This window comes from Chlorocebus sabaeus, chromosome 24 (genome assembly GCF_047675955.1).
Source record: "Chlorocebus sabaeus isolate Y175 chromosome 24, mChlSab1.0.hap1, whole genome shotgun sequence".
NCBI classification, from domain to species: domain Eukaryota; kingdom Metazoa; phylum Chordata; class Mammalia; order Primates; family Cercopithecidae; genus Chlorocebus; species Chlorocebus sabaeus.
The window spans coordinates 373,157-390,685 of record NC_132927.1 but is presented as its reverse complement, the minus strand read 5'-3'; the positions used below and the strand labels follow the sequence as shown (position 1 = coordinate 390,685).

General features: G+C 50.7%; 3 protein-coding genes across 8 annotated transcripts; 1 reads left to right on the top strand and 2 right to left on the bottom strand.

The window, feature by feature from the left end:
• The first annotated feature begins 871 nt into the window (after window positions 1–871).
• Window positions 872–3,506, top strand: EMC9 (ER membrane protein complex subunit 9). 6 transcript variants are annotated; one of them, XM_007986288.3, is made up of 6 exons: window positions 872–1,031; window positions 1,153–1,362; window positions 1,504–1,580; window positions 2,857–2,926; window positions 3,017–3,111; window positions 3,275–3,506. In XM_007986288.3, the coding sequence occupies exons 2-6, from the start codon at window positions 1,165–1,167 to the stop codon at window positions 3,459–3,461; spliced, it is 627 nt and encodes a 208-aa protein (XP_007984479.1). In that variant the 5' UTR covers window positions 872–1,031; window positions 1,153–1,164; the 3' UTR covers window positions 3,462–3,506. The 6 variants fall into 6 exon arrangements, with proteins under 6 accessions (XP_007984479.1, XP_037841379.1, XP_007984476.2 ...); XM_037985451.2 differs by having other exon boundaries at window positions 879–1,031; window positions 2,682–2,926; XM_007986285.3 differs by having other exon boundaries at window positions 879–1,031; window positions 2,655–2,926.
• A 2-nt stretch (window positions 3,507–3,508) lies between these two features.
• Window positions 3,509–6,324, bottom strand: PSME1 (proteasome activator subunit 1). Its single transcript, XM_007986290.3, has 11 exons — window positions 6,166–6,324; window positions 5,450–5,482; window positions 5,265–5,327; window positions 5,040–5,150; window positions 4,906–4,951; window positions 4,674–4,771; window positions 4,354–4,422; window positions 4,208–4,275; window positions 4,070–4,124; window positions 3,909–3,995; window positions 3,509–3,735 (listed from the first exon to the last, which is right to left on the bottom strand). The coding sequence occupies exons 1-11, from the start codon at window positions 6,202–6,204 to the stop codon at window positions 3,655–3,657; spliced, it is 750 nt and encodes a 249-aa protein (XP_007984481.1). The 5' UTR covers window positions 6,205–6,324; the 3' UTR covers window positions 3,509–3,654.
• Window positions 6,325–9,263: 2,939 nt separating this feature from the next.
• Window positions 9,264–16,201, bottom strand: FITM1 (fat storage inducing transmembrane protein 1). Its single transcript, XM_007986283.3, has 2 exons — window positions 10,638–16,201; window positions 9,264–10,257 (listed from the first exon to the last, which is right to left on the bottom strand). The coding sequence occupies exons 1-2, from the start codon at window positions 10,901–10,903 to the stop codon at window positions 9,645–9,647; spliced, it is 879 nt and encodes a 292-aa protein (XP_007984474.2). The 5' UTR covers window positions 10,904–16,201; the 3' UTR covers window positions 9,264–9,644.
• Between the last annotated feature and the right edge of the window lie 1,328 nt (window positions 16,202–17,529).

The window sequence follows — 17,529 nt, the reverse complement described above, 5'->3', positions numbered from 1 at the left end:
TCCACCCACCTCGGCCTCACAAAGTGCTGGCATTACAAGGCGTGAACCATGGCTCCTGACCTGGACTTCTTCTTAAGGAAGGGCTGGGAGGGAAAAAAATAATGCTTCCAAGGCATTGTGGTGAAGGAAATACACCGCAGGACATTATGGGAAAGATTCATCTGTAAGTTTTTCTTACTGTCCTCCCCTACACCCCCTTCAGCCAATCACTGTCTTTATCTCTGCTTTTCAAGATTCAGCCCTGGGCTGAAGACAAGGGTTCCTTTGCTGTGATCTTGCTATAAACTCCATGGGATTGTTCTTTAATTCAGGGCCTTATCCTGTCATAAAATATGAGATAAGAACGTGCTGCGAAGCACTGGACAGGCTGGAAGCCTGCCCCCATACATATCTCATTAAAACCTTAAAGGAACATGGGCAAAAGATAAACCAAGGGCAAGAAAACCTGCAGTCGCGAAGGTAACACGGATCATTAGTGACAGAGCCGATCTAGAGTACAGATCCACTCCTCCCATAATAGGCGCAAGGCGGTCTGCTTTGCCCGCAGCCCTTCGGAACACCCGGCTACGGGTTAGCGCTCCATCCCCGGGGCTCCGCGGAGCCGGTGGTGGTGGGCAACACAGGTTAACAGGCAAAGCCAACCAGCAACGAGAGCGGAAGTCGGGGAACCTAGCCAATAAGTGCGGGCAATTTTCTTTGCTTCACAATGGTGGGTTCTTTCCAGTCCGCTGGAGACAAAGGCGGGGCAAAGTTGGGGCGCGGCCGCTGATTGGACAAATTGAAAGCCTTTAGCCCTATCAAGGAGCACCACGTGGGCGGGACTTCAGGTGCCAGTTCTGCAGGGAGCTGCAGCTTGCCCTATCTCCCAGGCAGGCGCTGAGTCGCAACCGCCAGCTAGGGGCTCGGGAAGGCGGGGCTCGTATGCAGTCGGGACCTCCTCCTGGGCTGGGCTTCGGGCGGACTCCCGGACCCCGGGCGCCGGGAGCCGGCGGGCTACCTGCGAGTCGAGTTAGCGTTGTCGCCGAACCGAAGTGAGAGGGCACGGGGAAGGGTCAAAGAGGGTGCCGAAGCGCTGGAAGGAGCTTCACGGACGCGAGCTAGGCACCGGCTCGCCTAATTCGGCACTAATCCGGCTTGCTGCTTCCCGGCCAGGCCCCGCTCGCCATGGGGGAGGTGGAGATCTCGGCCCTGGCCTACGTGAAGATGTGCCTGCATGCTGCCCGGTACCCACACGCCGCAGTCAACGGGCTGTTTCTGGCGCCAGCGCCGCGGTCCGGAGAATGCCTGTGCCTCACCGACTGTGTGCCCCTCTTCCACAGCCACCTGGCCCTGTCCGTCATGTTGGAGGTCGCCCTCAACCAGGTGCCTCCGTTGGATGCCCATCCCCCACCGCGAACCCACCCAACACCCCAGCCCAAGTTAATCCCCGGTCCCTTGGCAGCAGTGCGCATCCACAAAGCCAGCGGCACAATTTAATTACTGATGGCCCCTTTCCCACGACAGGTGGATGTGTGGGGAGCACAGGCCGGTCTGGTGGTGGCTGGTTACTACCATGCCAATGCAGCTGTGGACGACCAGAGGTGAGTGGCCTAGCCAGAGGAAGAAGGAAAGGATTATGGGGGGTTGCGGGTTGGAGGAATAGAGGGCGAGGATGCGTGGGGCAGTGGGTGGAGGGGGGCGCACAAGATGAACCAAGGTCATTCCTTCTATCTTTCCTTCATCAAACGCTTAGGAGCAGGGGTTTTACACCAGGCACTATGCTGGGTACTGGAGTGAGGAAATATAAAGATGAATAGGACAGAGCCCTGCTCTGGAGTGCCGTTTGGGCGGGGAGGACAACTGTGTATCAACAGACTGATTTTTTTTTTTTTTTTTTTTTTTTTTTTTTGAGACGGAGTCTCGTTCTGTCGCCCAGGCTGGAATGCAGTGGCGCAATCTCGGCTCACTGCAACCTCCACCTCCTGGATTCAGGATCCTTCTGCCTCAGCCTCTCGAGTAGCTGGGATCACAGATGAGCGCCACCATGCCTGGCTTTTTTAATTATTATTTTTATTTTTTTGTTTTTAGTAGAGATGGGGTTTCGCCATGTTGGCCAGGCTGGTCTAGAACTTGACCTCAGGTGATCCACGAGCTTCAGCCTCCCAAAGTGCTGGGATTACAGGCGTGAGCCACCACTCCTGGCTAACAGACTGATCTTGCTTTAACTGAGGTGTCCCCCAAGTGCTGAAAGAACAGAGAAATCCCAACCAGCAACTTCAAAAATAAGGCAGTTTCCTTATATATATAGGAAAAGACAATTATATATATATAAAAATCATATACATGAAGCAGATTAGAGATACTGTTTTGTAATTTGCGTTTCTCCCTCACTTAATAAATACCTGACATCATCCCATTTCCACAGCAAGATCTACCTTTCCCTAACAACTGTATAGTCTGAATATGGATGTACTATGATTTATTTAATGCTTCAAACATTGAGGTTGTTTCCAATGTTTTATTACAGACACTGTCCTATTATTACCGTAAATTCTTTATAAGTAGAATTTCTGGGTTAGCATATGTATAGTATGTAGTATGTATACAGTTTCAATTTGGATGGTTATGCCAAATTACCTTCCACAAAGACCACCTTTGGTTTCCACTCTCACCAGCAGTATCTGAGCACCTGTTTCCCACAGCACTCAAGCATCAAGCAGTCGTACATCAAGCATCCAGCAGGCCCGATCCCCGCAGGCCACCTACAGGGAAAGGCCACAGCTGCGCCCACATCTATGAGACCTGGGAGGCCCAGCTCAAATGGATGGGTTTTGCCCACAGTTGGCTCCTCACTCCTCTGATCTTCCCTCTACACAGCCCTGGGCCCCTGGCCTTGAAAATTGCTGGGCGAATTGCAGAATTCTTCCCTGATGCAGTACTTATTATGGTGAGACTTGGGTTTCTGGGTGGGGAGGTGAAAAGAAAGTAGGGTGGGGGGACCCTTGAAACTCTCACTTGCCCTTCCTTGTCCGCTCAGTTGGATAATCAGAAACTGGTGCCTCAGCCTCGTGTGCCCCCGGTCATCGTCCTGGAGAACCAAGGTCTCCGCTGGGTCCCTAAGGATAAGAACTTGTGAGTACCCCACTCCCTCTCTCTCTTCTTAGAAGCCCAAGATTCCTGGGTCTCCTCTGTCCTTGGCCCTGCCCCAGGGGTCTTTCTCTAGACCCAATCTCTGTCAAGTCTGTGTCTGGCCCCACTACTTGCTGTTTGACCTCCATGGGGGTTGCTATTTCAGAGTGATGTGGAGGGACTGGGAAGAGTCACGGCAGATGGTGGGAGCTCTACTGGAAGATCGGGCCCACCAGCACCTTGTGGACTTTGACTGCCACCTTGACGACATCCGGCAGGACTGGACCAACCAGCGGCTTAACACTCAAATCACCCAGTGGGTTGGTCCCACTAATGGAAATGGAAATGCCTGAGCCAGGGCCAGCAGGGTCCAGATCCAATAAAGAGACTTGGGCTGATGGGCAGTGGTATAACTATATTTATTGTGCCTGGGAGGCAAGGTGAGGGAAAAATCTCAACAGAAGCAAGTTTGGGGAAAATCTGGAGTCCCCAGTAAAAAGTAGGAAGGTCTCTGCTGTACCCATCCCAGAATGGGAGAGAGGGCTCTCAATAGATCATTCCCTTTGTTTCTCCCCTGGGCTTCTTGAGCTTCTCGAAGTTCTTCAGGATGATGTCATATAACACAGCCTACAGGGCCAGGGAGGAGTGGAGGTCAGTCAGAGGCCTCCAGTGGCTCTGTGCCCCATTTCTAGCCTTGTGGAGAAGCTGAGCTTTGTCACCCTTTACCCCCAGTCTGCAGGGTCAGGGAGTGCGTGGCCTGGGAAAGCTGCCTCTGCCCACCCCTGCCCTCGCCTCCTCACATAAGCATTGCGGATCTCCATGACCATCAGCCGGATGTCCCGGTACTCTGCCTCATCCAGCTCGTGCACCAGCTGCCGATAATCACCCTGTGGGAAGCTCGGGTCAGGCCTGACCTTACATGAGTCCTTCCCTCATGCACCCTGACCTGGGCCTCACCTACCACATGAGGCTGCTTGGCTGCTTTAGTCACTGCATCACCACGCTCAGAGAAATACCTGTGGAAGGAGAAGTGTGTATGGAGTCGAAGAAGAAGGTCTCTGTCCCAAAACAGACAGTGTGTACATGGGTGGTCACTCACTTAGAGATTTGGGTGTGGAAGCCTTCTAGCTTGGTGTGGAGGCTGGTCATCAGCTCAAACACCTTCTCCTAGGGAAAAAAAGCAAGGGGGAAAGTAGAAGGAAGCATGGACTAGAAAACAGCAGGGAAGTGGGGCAGCGCTCTCACCTGGACAGCCACTCCAAAATTGTTACCATCCTCAATCCGAGGTATCTGAAGCTGCAACCAGGTGGTGACCTGGGAAGAGGGAATGGCGTAATGCCACATCAGCCCTCTACCCAATTCCCAGTTTCATATTCTCCCTTGCTTCCCTCCCCACACTGGGTGGAGGCATGCCAGGTCTCTCCTGAGCCTCAGAGCTGGGACTTCTGGTTTCACTTGCTGTGCCCTCTCTTGCTAAAACCTGGCATGTGCCAGGCCCTAAATGGCAGGGACAAAGAGGACAATGGTTTGACTTAAAGCCTGAGAGTTGAAGGGGGAGGGCCTACCAGGTTGAGCTGCTCAATGACATCCTTGATCTCAGGCTTCAAGCGCTGCAGAAGGACCAAGATCTTTTCATTGCAGTTCACTGGGCCACAGGGAGGACCTAGAGAGTGAGCAATGGGTCAGTCACATGATTGAGCCTGTGTGAGGGTTGAAGGGGAGAGTGGAAAGAAATCCTTAGGAGGAGCTCCTGTGGGTGGGACTCAAGTCTCTTCCCACAATTGTGGTTTCAAGTACCTTTGTCTTCATCCTCCCCCTTCTTCTTTTCATCCTTGTCTTCCTTCTGCAGAAAAAGAGGGGCTCATGAGAGTCAGGACTAAGGTTGATTACCCCCATGGTTGGATCCCTTCTCCCAGGTCTTCCCAGCTTGCCTCCTGCTGTTTCTTCCGTTCCTCTTTCTCTTTCTCCTTGACTGGATCAGGCACTGGGATGTCCAACGGGGCCTTCAGATTGCTCAGGTTGGCTTCATTGAGAGCTGGCTCCTGGTGTAGGTTGGGAGGAGGGCTGGAGGTGAGGGGGTTCCTTTCACCTCACTCTCACAGCCCCTGGCCCTTCTCTTGGCCTTTACTCCCTAGCTCCCTGCCCAGCCGCGGTACCTTTAAAAATGCATCCAGCTCAGAAATCTTCTTGGGGAAATAGCTCCCGAGCAGGTTCTCTGTCTGTGTGTGAGGTGGGATGGAGGAGGATGGGAGTCAGCATCAAATGCCCATCCTAGGTGGTGAGGCAGGGTTGAGCAGTAGGAGTTGGGCAGGGGTGGGGCCGCTGATGGGGCATGTCTTACCTTGGTACAGAGGTCTTCACGAAACACATCCACCTGTGGGGCACATGCATCCCTTCAGAAACTTGGCTTTAAGGCCAGTTCATTTGAGGACAGTTCCCTTAGGGTTATGTAGGGCCTGACCTGGGGAAGGGTGGAGGGGATCCCTCTAAGGCCAGACCTGAAGAAAACGAGATGGATGCCTGTGGGGTGGGTTGGGGTGGTGGAGGAGTGGAACTCTGCAGACCTGGATCTACGGAGAGTGGAATGGGTATCCCTAGGGCTGGATACGGGGGATGAGAACATTCCTGGCAGTGAAGGGCCAGTGGTTCACGTGAGAACAGATCCCTGGGGTCACCTGGCAGGTGTGAGGAGGGGTGCTGAGAGCCCTCTGCGAGCAGGACAGGGACGGGGTGGGCCCCGGGACCCTCCCTACGGGAAAGGCCAGGAGGTAGCTGGGGCAGTCCCGCATCCAGTCTGTGTGTGGCCCCGGCTCCAGGCCAGCGGAGTTCCCCTCCACGCCAGCTCTCCGCTTCACCTCACCCCACAGAACCACGGCCGCCTCGCCTGTCCCCGCAGGCAGCAGTCACCGCCCTCCCCGGGGCGCAGGTGCTCCGGGAGCGCCAGCTCGGCAGACTGCCCCTGACTTGTGTGGGAGTCTGGGGGGCGGGTCGGGGATGCCCCCGGCCGCTCGAGCCACGCCTCCCCAGTGGGCCCTTTCTAGACCCCGCGGCGCTCACCTTGGCTTGGGCCTCGGGCTGGACCCTGAGCGTGGCCATGACTGGGACGGGGGGCCTAGCGCCGCACGAGGAGCGCAGTGGGCACCGCGAAGGGAAAGCGAAAGCGGCGCTCGCACCACTCACGGCCTTCCTGGGTAGTGGGGCGGGGAGGGCTGGAGGAGGCGGGGTCAGCCCTGCCAGGGAGAGGGGCAGTGCCGCAGAGGAGGGCGGTGGGTGCGGCTCCCCCTAGCGCGCACAGGCTGCCTCGCGAGGGCCAGTTTCCAGCCTCCCCACCCCCGCCGGCCGGGTCCCCGCCTCCCCGCCCTCCTCTCGTCCCCGCCTCCCGCCTCCCGCCTCCCGCCTCTCGCCACTCGCCGCCCGCCGTCTGAGGATGCCGGGTCCTCCCATGGTCTAGTCTAAGCCACTCTCCGCGCCCCGCCCTCCACCTTCCGCCTCCCAACTGGCTCCCCACCTGCTCTCTTCTTCCCCTGCTCCGCCTGGGACAGATAAGCCTTACTTAGGGCTCTTCTGTCTTTCCCCAGAAATGGAATAAGACCTGGCCTCTCTTTCCTAGCCTTGCTAGCGTGGGCCTCTGGCTCTGCCGACATCCTCCGCACCTGTAGCAACACCGGCACCAGAGCCGACAGCATCCCTATCCAAGCCCGGACCAGCTCTCTCCTGGACCACCGCGGCATATGCCATTCTACAACCCACTCTCACAGAGCAGCGGGTTCATGCCTCTGTCTGGCTTAAAACCCTTTCTCAGCTGCCTGTTGACCTTAGAATGAAATCCAAAAGGCTGTTGCAGCTGTCTCCCCTTTAAGTTCACTTTCTACTGCTTGCCCCTTCATTCATTACACTTGCAAATACTCGGGCTATTTGTTTCCCAAATGTGTCATGTTCATTCCTGCCTCAGGGCCTTTGCCCTTGCTAATAATCCTTTGTCTAAAACACACTTACCCTGGGTGTTGTCTTTCGGTTCTCAGTTTAGATGTCACCTCTTCAGAGACAACTATTTTCATCATCCTCTATAAGGAACCTCCCTCCAAATGCATTACAAATCAGCCTATTTTAGTACATTCATAGCATTTATCTCTGATATTAGCCCGGTTTTGTTTTTTGTTTTTTTTTTTTCCAGGATAATTCACTGATTTAAACCAGGTTTTGGCAAACTGTGTGTGTGTGTGTGTGTGTGTGTGTGTGTGTGTTGGGGGACAGAGTCTCACTCTGTCACCCAGGGTGGAGTGCAGTGGGACGATCTCAGCTTACTGCAACCTCCGCCTGCTGGGTTCAAGCGATTGTGCTGCTTCAGCCTTCGCAGTAGCTGGGACTACAGGCGCGTCCCACCACGCTCGGCTATTTTTGTATTTTTAGTAGAGATGGGGTTTCACCATGTTAGCCAGGATGGACTCGATATGCTGACCTCGTGATTCGCCCGCCTCGGCCTCCCAAAGTGCTGGGATTACAGGCATGAGCCACTGCGTCTGGCCAGCTTTTTCTATAAAGAGCCAGAGAGTAAATTGTAGGCTTTATGGGCCTTACAGTGTCTGTCTACTCAACTCTGCCATTGTAGCAGGAAAGCTGCCATATGTAAATGAATTAGTATGGTGAGATCAATAAAACTTTACAGACACTGGACTTTGAATTTCATGTAATTTTTTCCTGTAATAAAATATTCTTTTTCTTTTGCTTTTCCAACCATTAAAAAATGTAAAAACGGCCGGGCACAGTGGCTCATGCCTGTAATCTCAGCACTTTGGGAGGCCAAAGTGGGCAGATCACTTGAGGTCAGGAGTTCGAGACCAGCCTGGCCAACATGGTGAACCCCTGTCCCTACTAAAAATACAAACACTAGACAGGTGTGGTGGTAGGGGCCTGTAATCCCAGCGACTCGGGAGGTTGAGGCAGGAGATCACTTGAACCTGGGAAGTGGAGGTTGCAGTGAGCCAAAATTGCACTCCAGCCTGGGCAACAGAGTGAGACTCTGTCTCAAAATAATAATAATAATAATAATAATAATAATAATAATAATAATAAAAAAAACGTAAACAACGTTTTACCTTTTTCTTTTTAAAAAGTTTTTGTAGAGACAGGGTCTCGCTATCTTGCCCAGGCTAGTCTCAAACTCCTGGGCTCAAGTGATCCTCTTGCCTTAGCCTCCCAAAGTGCTGGGATTACACTGCTATCACCGCCAGGTCTCTGCCTTAAAAAAAAAAATATATATATATATATATATATACACACACACACACACACACACACACATATATATATAATTATTTAATTATTAGCTCGCAGGTCATACAGAAACTGGCCACAGGAGGGTTTAGCCAAAATTTGAGGAATTAGCCAAAGTTTGCTAATTCCTGGTTTAGAGGATAGATGATATACCCATATTGCCTAGCTTTGTAATCATGGCTCCTCTGTTTATTAATTGTGAACAAGTTACTTAACCTCTGTGTCTCAGTGTTTGCAACTGCACAATGGGAACACTACTATCTCATTTTTATTTTTTTCCAATCAAGATCAGTACAACTTACCTCATACTTTTATTGTTGTGGGGACCAAATGTGTTTTTTTTTTTTTCGAAACAAGAGTTTCGCTCTTGTTGCCCAGGAGGGAGTGCAGTGGCGCAACCTCAGCTCGTTGCAACCTCCGCCTCCCAGGTTCAAGCGATTCTCCTGACTCAGCCTCCCAAGTAGCTGGGATTACAGGCACCTGCCATCACGCCTAATTTTTTTTGTTTATTTGTATTTTTAGTAGAGATGGGGTTTCACCATGTTGGTCAGGCTTGTTTTGAACTCCTGACCTCAAGTGATCTGCCCACCTCGGCCTCCCAAAGTGCTAGGATTATAGGCATGAGCCACTGCGCCCAGCCGTATGTGTTAACTTTTATGAAGAACTTACAGACACTTAGAAAAGTGCCTAGCAGAGTAAACGCAGTGCAAGTGTTTTGCTATTATTTGTGTATCTATTATCTGCCCTCCCCAGTTAGCGCACATGCCTCCAAACAGCACAAATCTTGTTTTATTTACATGGCATAGAACTATGCTCAGCTCAATAAACATTTGTTAAATAGATGAGCCCCTACGGGGAAGACAGGGTAGGAAGAGTCCCTGAGAGGAGTGCCCAGATAGGTAGGCCCCTGAAGAGGGAGAGTGGAGATTCAGTGGAGAAGGCAGGAAAAACAATCAAACAGGCTGGAAATGGAGCAATTACTCAGCAAGAATGATGCCCACACCTGAGGGCACCATTACCTGCGTTAGAAGCACCATTCCTGGATATCTCAGTCCCCAGATAGCTTAAAGTTTGCAAAAACTAGGAGACTGAAAGGACAGCTGGAGGGATGGAGGTCAAGCATAAGGAAGGACATTAAAGGTTGATGAGAGCAAGGAATGGCTGGGAAATCCTAGTGACTACCAGACCCTCTTCCCACCCTTTCAAGGACCCAACCAAATGATGAGAGGAGCCAGAGCCAGGCCCGATGGCTTTTATTTCTTTCAGTTATGCTTGCGGCTGGAGTGGGGACGGGGGAAGAGCCCATGGCCTGGACTCCCTGGAGACCAGGGCTGATGATACCAGCTGCCATAGGTGAGGTACCAGGCGAAGGTGCCCACTGCGGCACCCACCACCTTGTGAGTGTACTGGTGGAAATAGATGACGGTACAGAGCAGCAAGAAGTTCCAGAGGCCCAGCAGCAGCACGTTCAGCAGGAAGACAAGGCGCAGGGGGGCGCCAGCAGGCAGCCCATGGGCCAGGTACTTGGCGAACACAGCTGCTTCCTCTGCCATAAGCAGGCAGCAGAAGGTGAGCAGGAAGGTGTGGGAGGAGACCGTGTAGCCCCGCCACTGGTGGCCAGCCGCCAGGCAGCTGCGGCGGTCAGGCAGCTCGTGGAGCAGCAGACCTTGGGGCAGTGGCTCGAAGCAGGAGCCAGTCAGGTCCTCGATGAGCAGGAAGGCTCGGCCAGCTCCCCGCCACACGGCTGCTCCCACCACCAGTCGGCTCAGGTGTCTGGCAGTTACTGCCACGCGCCGTGTAGCCAGAAACACCACCAGCAACACAAAGCCCCCTAGGAAGGTGCATGTCCAGCCCCAGGCTGAATTCACAAATTTTCTGTGGGCAAAGAGGGGAGACTATTGAGACCCCAAGCGCCATCTCCCACCCTGGTCTGTGCTCCCATCACTGCACTCTCCCCAACCCTACACATCACCACTGGTTCTCTCCTTGCCGTACCCTTTACAGCCCCCAGTCATTTAAACTTTGCCATCTCCTTGGAGGACCATTCAGCATTCCAGGGTACAATTTCCTCTTTAGTCCTGTTCCCGACTTCCCCTATACCCCAGGGTTCTGTTCCCTTCCCCCTCCCCTGACCTTCTCCTCAACCTCCTAGCCTATTTTTAGTGTTCAGACTGGCAGGAGGACAGAAGCCTGGAGAAGGGAGCTAGGATCCCAGAGTGCAGGGACCCAGCTCCCACAGCCTTGAGTGGACTCACATGTTGAAGAAGTTGCCGTGGCTGGCGAAGATAGTCCGAGGGTTGACATGGAACTGCAGAAGGGGCCCAAAGATGACCACTGCTGCCAGCCAGGCATGGTAGAGGCGCCGTAAGCAGGGGCTGCCCAGAAGGCGGGCGGCCTGTTCGCTTCCAAAGTACAGCAAGGCAGAGGCCACCCAGAGAAGCACCTTGACCAGGCAGCCCAGCAGTGCCCGGATTCGGGCCCCGGCCCCCAGCCCTGCCCCCACCACCGGCCCCCGCTCCATGTTCCCTCCCCTCCCCACTAGCTGCTTGCTCTGCTGGGCAGCTGAGGAGGGGCTGATGGGGCCCCCCCGGACAAGGATAGGCAGTGACAGGTGTGGCAGACACAAGGCAGAGCCCTGTTGGCAGCTGGCAGGCGGGGGAGAGGGGCGGGGGGCAGTAAGGGGCCAGGGTGGAGGTCTGCCACGTCAGCAGGGTCCTGGCCTCGGGTGTGTGGTAGCATGTGTCCTAACAGCAGTCTGTGTCCTTTCCTGTTAGTCCTGTGTCCTCGGCTCCAACCATGTTCCAGTTCATGTCTCAGGGCCAGCTGTTCAGGGCTGTCCTTGTCCATAGTCTGCCAGGGTCTGCCAAAGTCCCTCTCCACCCACCCCTACTTTACCATTTGCTCCACAGGGAAATCAGAGGTCATGAAGGTAAAACTAACCAAACCTTGAAAGTCGTTTTTTAAAAAAAGCTGTCAGTCTTATCATCAGTATGACCTAGCCCTTCTTCTGGGGTTCTGAGCACAAGAGCCTACCAACAGCAGGATGCCACAAGGTGGCTGTGCACAGCACTGTGGCCACCTTAGGCCTTGGGAGGCAGATCAGCAGGGGTATCCACTTCAGCACTCTGTGACCCCAGCAGCTTGGCTCTGCCTTAGTTCCTGTCTAGATTGAGGGTCTCTAAGGGACTAGTTTGGTCTAGGGCTGCTGTGTAAACTGGCGGTTTCATCTGTTGATTACGTTGACCCTCAGATCCCTAAAGATTAGGTTTACTCCCAGGTGACAGGGGTAGAGGAGACCCTAAAAGGGCAATTGCCAGACAGGAGTCAGTTGAAACCTGAAGTTCCATCCTCCAACCAACTAGCCTGGACTTCAGGGCTCTCCATGCAAGCCTGCCCTCCCAGTCTGACTGCTGAGGCGGCAGCAGCAGGGTAGAGAGCCACCTACCCACAGAGAGTGCCTGTTAGTCAGTAACTATTTCGAGATCACTTTTTCTTTCTTCCTCATTCCTCAAAACCAGTGGTGGGATTTCAGAGCACAGCGGAAGTAGTGGAAGGAATGAGCAAGCAAGGACACCCGAGTTCTGGACCCAACTGTGTGACTTCAGGAAAACCAATGAACTCTCTTCAGTCCTCAGTAAATCAATTTCCTTTATAAATTGGTCAAGACAGATTGGATAATCAATTAGATTCTTTCCAGATCCTAAAGCCCATACCTTGGAATAGTGACCTTCAATGAACCCTATAAAAGAATTTTGAACTAGGCTGGGCGCGGTGGCTCACACCTATAATCCCAGCACTTTGGGAGGCTGAGGCAGGTAGATTGCCTGAGGTCAGGAGTTCGAGACCAGCCTGGCCAACACAGTGAAACCCCATCTCTACTAAAAATAAAAAAATTAGCTGGGCACGGTGGTGGGCGCCTGTAATCCCAGCTACTCTGGAGGCTGAGGCAGGAGAATCACTTGAATCCGGGAGGCGGAAGTTGCAGTGAGCCGAGATTATGCCATTGCACTCCAGCCTGGGCAACAGGAGTGAGACTCCGTCTTAAAAAAAAAAAAAATTCCCTCCCCTCATTTTTATTTATTAAGGTTTTATTATTTATTTTTTTGAGACAGTGTCTCATTCTTGCCCAGGCTGGAATACAGTGTGCTATCATGGCTCACTGCAGCCTCAAACTCCTGGGCTCAAGTGATCATCTGCTCTAGCCTCCTGAGTAGCTAGAACTACAGGAATGCATCACCATGCTTGGTTAATTTATTTTTTATTTTTTGGCCAGGTGTGGTAGCTCAGGCCTGTAATCCCAGCATTTTGGGACCAGCCTGAGGAGCCATAGGAGCTCGGGACCACACTGAGCTGGTCTCACATAGTGAGACGCCATCTCTACAAAAATAAAAATAATTAGCTGGCCACAGTGGCACGTGCCTGTAATTCCAGCTATTTGGGAGGCTGAAATGGGAGGAACGCTTGGGCCCAGAAGGTTGACACTGCAGTGAGTCGTGATGGCACCACCGCATTCCAAGCCTAAGCAACAGAGTGAGACCTTGTTTCAATATTTATTTTGTAGAGACAAAGTCTCACTAAGTTGACCAGGCTGGTCTTGACCTCCTGGCCTCAGGTGATCTTCCTGCCTTGGCCTCCCAAAGTGGTGGGATTACAGGCATAAGCCACTATGCCTGGTCTCATTGTAGTTTTAAATAGTTGCAAAGGACATAATTTCTAGTGTATTATATACTGACGTTTCAAAATAAAACCATTATATCACTGTTTCAAATGTATCTAATGAAACCTAAATACTACAGTGATTAGATACTTCACCATTATCCATTAAAAGACATGACAAGATTTTACATCAGAAATTATATTTCCATTCTACTCCCTCATAGAATTTATCCTAATATGTTTTTACGCTTGAAAGTCTTTTATTGACCATTTATCACATTGCTCTGCAAGAAAAATAACTCAAAACATTTAATTTTTTGTTTGTTTGAGATGGAGTCTCACTCTGTCGTCCTGGCTGAAGTGCAGTGGCACGATCTCGGCTCACTGCAACCTCCGCCTCCCGGGTTCAAGCAATTCTCCTGCCTCAGCCTTCTGAGTAGCTGGGATTACAGGCTCCCATCACCACACCCAGCTTTTTTTTTTTTGTATTTGTAGTAAAGATGGGGTTTCACCATGTTGGCCAGGCTGGTCTCAAACTCCTGACCTAGTGATTCGCCTGCCTAGGCCTCCCAAAGTGCTGGGATTACAGGCGTGAGCCACCGTGCCCGGCCAAAAAATTTAATTTTTTATAGTTTCTGGACCCAGTGTGGTGGCTCACACCTGCAATTCCAGTCCTTTGGGAGACCATGGGAGGAGGATCACTTAAGCCCAGGAGTTCTAGACCAGCCTGAGCAACATAGTGAAACTTTGTCTATACAAAAATATACACAAATTAGCCAAGCATGGTGGCACCCACCCAGCTACTCAGGAGGCTGAGATGGGAAGATCACTTGAGCCCAGGAATTTGAGGTTGCAGTGAGCAGTGATCACACCACTGAACTCCAGCCTGGGCAACAGAGCAAGACTCTCTCAAAAAATAAAAATAAATAAAATAGAAATTTCCTGTGACCATAAATCCCTAAGAGTTAATTTTTTCCTCTATGGATTCTATTTTCATTATAACTGTTAGTAGTCTAAAATATATTATTAGTACATGAATACCTTAGTTTTTGGGGTTTTTTTGAGACAGGGTCACTTTCTGTCAGGAAAGTGAAACAGTCTTATTACTAACATGGAGAAAGTTTTAGTGGTCTGGGTAGAAGATTAAAACAGTCACAACATTCTCTTAAACCAAAGCCTAGTCCGGTGGTGTGATCGCAGCTCACTGCAGCCTTGACCTCCCCGGTTCAAGTGATCCTCCTCTCGCGGAGCTGGGACTACAGGTGCAGGCCACCAAGTTTGGCTAATTTTTAAATTTTTTTTAGAGACAGGGGTCTCACTATGTTGCCCAGGCTGGTCTTAAACTCCTGGACTCAAGTGATCCTCCTGTTTTGGCTAAAGTGCTGGGATTACAGAAGTGAGCCGCTGCACCTGTCCAGGAAAAGTTGCTGGAGGAAATTAAAAGGTACTACACTTCAGTGAACACATGAATGACACAAAAGTGAAATAGCCTTATTGCTGATATCAAGAAAGTTTTAGTGGTCTGGATAGAAGATCAAAGCAGCCACAACATTCCCTTAAACCAAAGCCTAATCCAGAGCAAGGCCCCGACTCTCTCTTTTTTTTTTTAAGAGATAGGGTCTTGCTTAGTTGCCCAGCCTGGAGTGCAGTGGCATGATCATGTCTTACTGCAGTCTCAGACTCCTGAGTGCAAGCAATCCTCCTGCTCTGCCTCCTAAACAGCTGGGACTACATGTGCATGCCAACACTCACTATGTTGCCCACACTGGTCTCCAACCCTTGGCCTCAAGTGATCCTTCAATCTTGGCCTCCCAAAGTGCTGGGATTATAGGTGTGAGCTACTAAGCCCAGCCTATTCTCTTCAATACTATAAAGACTGAGAGTGGTGAGGAAGCTAGCAGAGGCTGGTTCATAATGCTCAAAGAAAGAAGCCACCTCCATAACATAAAAATGCAAGGTGAGGCAGCAAGGGCTGATATAGAAGCTGCAGCAAGTTATCCAGAAGATCTAGCTAAGATCATTGATGAAGGTGGCTACACCAAACAACAGATTTTCAAAGCAAACAAAACAGTCTTCTATTGGAAGAAGATGCCATATAGGAGTTTCACAGCAAGAGAGAAGTCAGGGCTTGGCTACAGAGCCTCAAAGGACAGACTAACTCTTTTATTAGGAGATAATGCACCTGGTGATTTTAGGTGGAAACCAATTCTCATTTACCATTCTGAAAATCCTAGGGCCTTAGGAATTATGCTAAATATATTCTGCTGTGCTCTATAAATAAAACAAAACCTGCATGACAGCACATATGTCTGCAGCATGGGTTACAGAATATTTTAAGCTCACTGTTAAGATCTACTCCTCAGAAATAAAGATTCCTTTCAAAATATTACTGCTCATTGACAATGCACCTGGTCACCTACAAACTCTGGAGATGTATAGGGAGATTAATGTTTTCATGCCTGCTAACACAACATCCATTCTGCAGCCCATGGATCAAGGAGTAATTGTGACTTGCAAGTCTTACTCTTTAAGAAATACATTGCGAACCCTGTCTCTACAAAAAATAACAAAAACGAGCCGGGTGTGGTGGTGTGTGCTGGTAGTCCCAGCTACTTGGGAGGCTGAGGTGGGAAGATCGCTTGAGTCGAGGGGGAAGCAGAGGTTGCAGTAAGCTGAGATCGCACCACTGCACACCAGTCTGAGCGACACAGCAAGACCCTGTGTCAAGAAAAAAAAAAAAATTAGATTTCATAAAACTGCAGCTGCCATAGTGATTCCTCTGATAGCTGTAGACAAAGTCAATTGGAAAGCTTCTGGAAAGGATTCACCATTCCAGATGCCATTAAGAACACTCATGGCCAGGCACAGTGGCTTATGCCTATAATTCCAGCACTTTGGGAGGCTGAAATGGGAGGATCGCTTGAGCCCAGGAGTTTGAGAGTAGCTCATGCAATAGAACGAAACCCCATCTCTACAAAAAACATAAAAATTAGCCAAGTGTAGTGGTGGGCACCTGTAGTCCCAGCTACTCAGGAGGCTGAGGTGGGAGGATTGCTTGAGCCAGGAGAGGTCCAGGCTGCAGAGATCTGAAATCATGCCATTGCACTCCAGCTTGGGTAACAGAGTGAGACCCTGTCTCAAAAAAAAAAAAAAAAAAAAAAAAAGAAAACAAATACAAAAAACTTTTTTTTTTTTTTTTCAGACGGCATCTCACTCTGTCGCCCAGGCTGGAGTGCAGTGGCACGATCTCAGCTCACTGCAACTTCCGCCTCCCGGATTCAAGCGATTCTCCTGCCTCAGCCTCTGAGTAGCTGGGACTACAGGTGCCTGCCACCACACCTGGCTAATTTTTGTATTTGTAGTAGAGATGAGGTTTCACTATGTTGGCCAGGCTGGTCTTGAACTCCTGACCTCAGGTGATCCAACTGCCTTGGCCTCCCAAAGTGCTGGGATTACAAGCGTGAGCCACCATGCCCAGCCTAAAAACAATATAACCTATATGCACTGGGAAACCAACAAAATTGACTCGCCTTATGCAATATTCACTTTATTGCAGTGGTCTGGAAATTAACTCACAGTATCTCCTAGGTGCCTGTACAATAAACGTTTTACATTATTTTGATAACATAAAATTGTATTGTAAATGCATCTCTTACTGAGAATGGATGGTCTATGGGGCTTTGATCTAATGAAGCTGTAAGGATACTAACAATTTGAATTTCTCTCTTAATTTGGTGCCCTGGAAGTAACACAGGTTCTGGGTGAGATGGATAGCACCTTGGGTAACTTTATCACTTGGTAGACAGGGACTGAAAAGGTGAATGGGAAAGGAGATCTGGCACGGGAGTTTTGCACTAGGTAGATCAATTTGAGGAATGAGAACACAGAAGCCAAGGATCTGGACAATTTATTTATTTATTATTTATTTTTGAGACAGGCTCTCACTCTGTCACCTAGGCTGGAATACAGTGGCACAATCACCACTCACTGCAGCCTCGACCTCCTGGGCTCGGGTGATCCTCCCACCTCTGCCTCCTGAGTAGCTAGGACTACAGGCACGCGCCACATCTGGCTTTTTTATTTTTTTGAGACAGAGTTTTGCTCTTGTTGCCCAAGCTGGAGTGCAATGGCATGATCTCGGCTCACTGCACTCGGCTCACCTCTGCTCCTGGGTTCAAGTGATTCTCCTGCCTCAGCCTCCCAAGTAGCTGAGATTACAGGCACCCACCACCACGCCTGGCTAGTTTTTTTGTATTTTTAGTAGAGATGGGGTTTCACCATGTTGGCCAGGCTGGTCTCAAACACCTGACTTCAGGTGATCCACATACCTCAGCCTCCCAAAATGCTAGGATTACAGGTGTAAGCCACCGTGCCTGGCTTACTTTTTGTGTTTTTTGTAGAGATGGGGTTTTGCCATGTTGCCCAGGCTGGTCTCAAGCTCCTGGGCTCAAGCGATCCATGAGCTTTGGCTTCCCAAAGTGCTAGGATTAC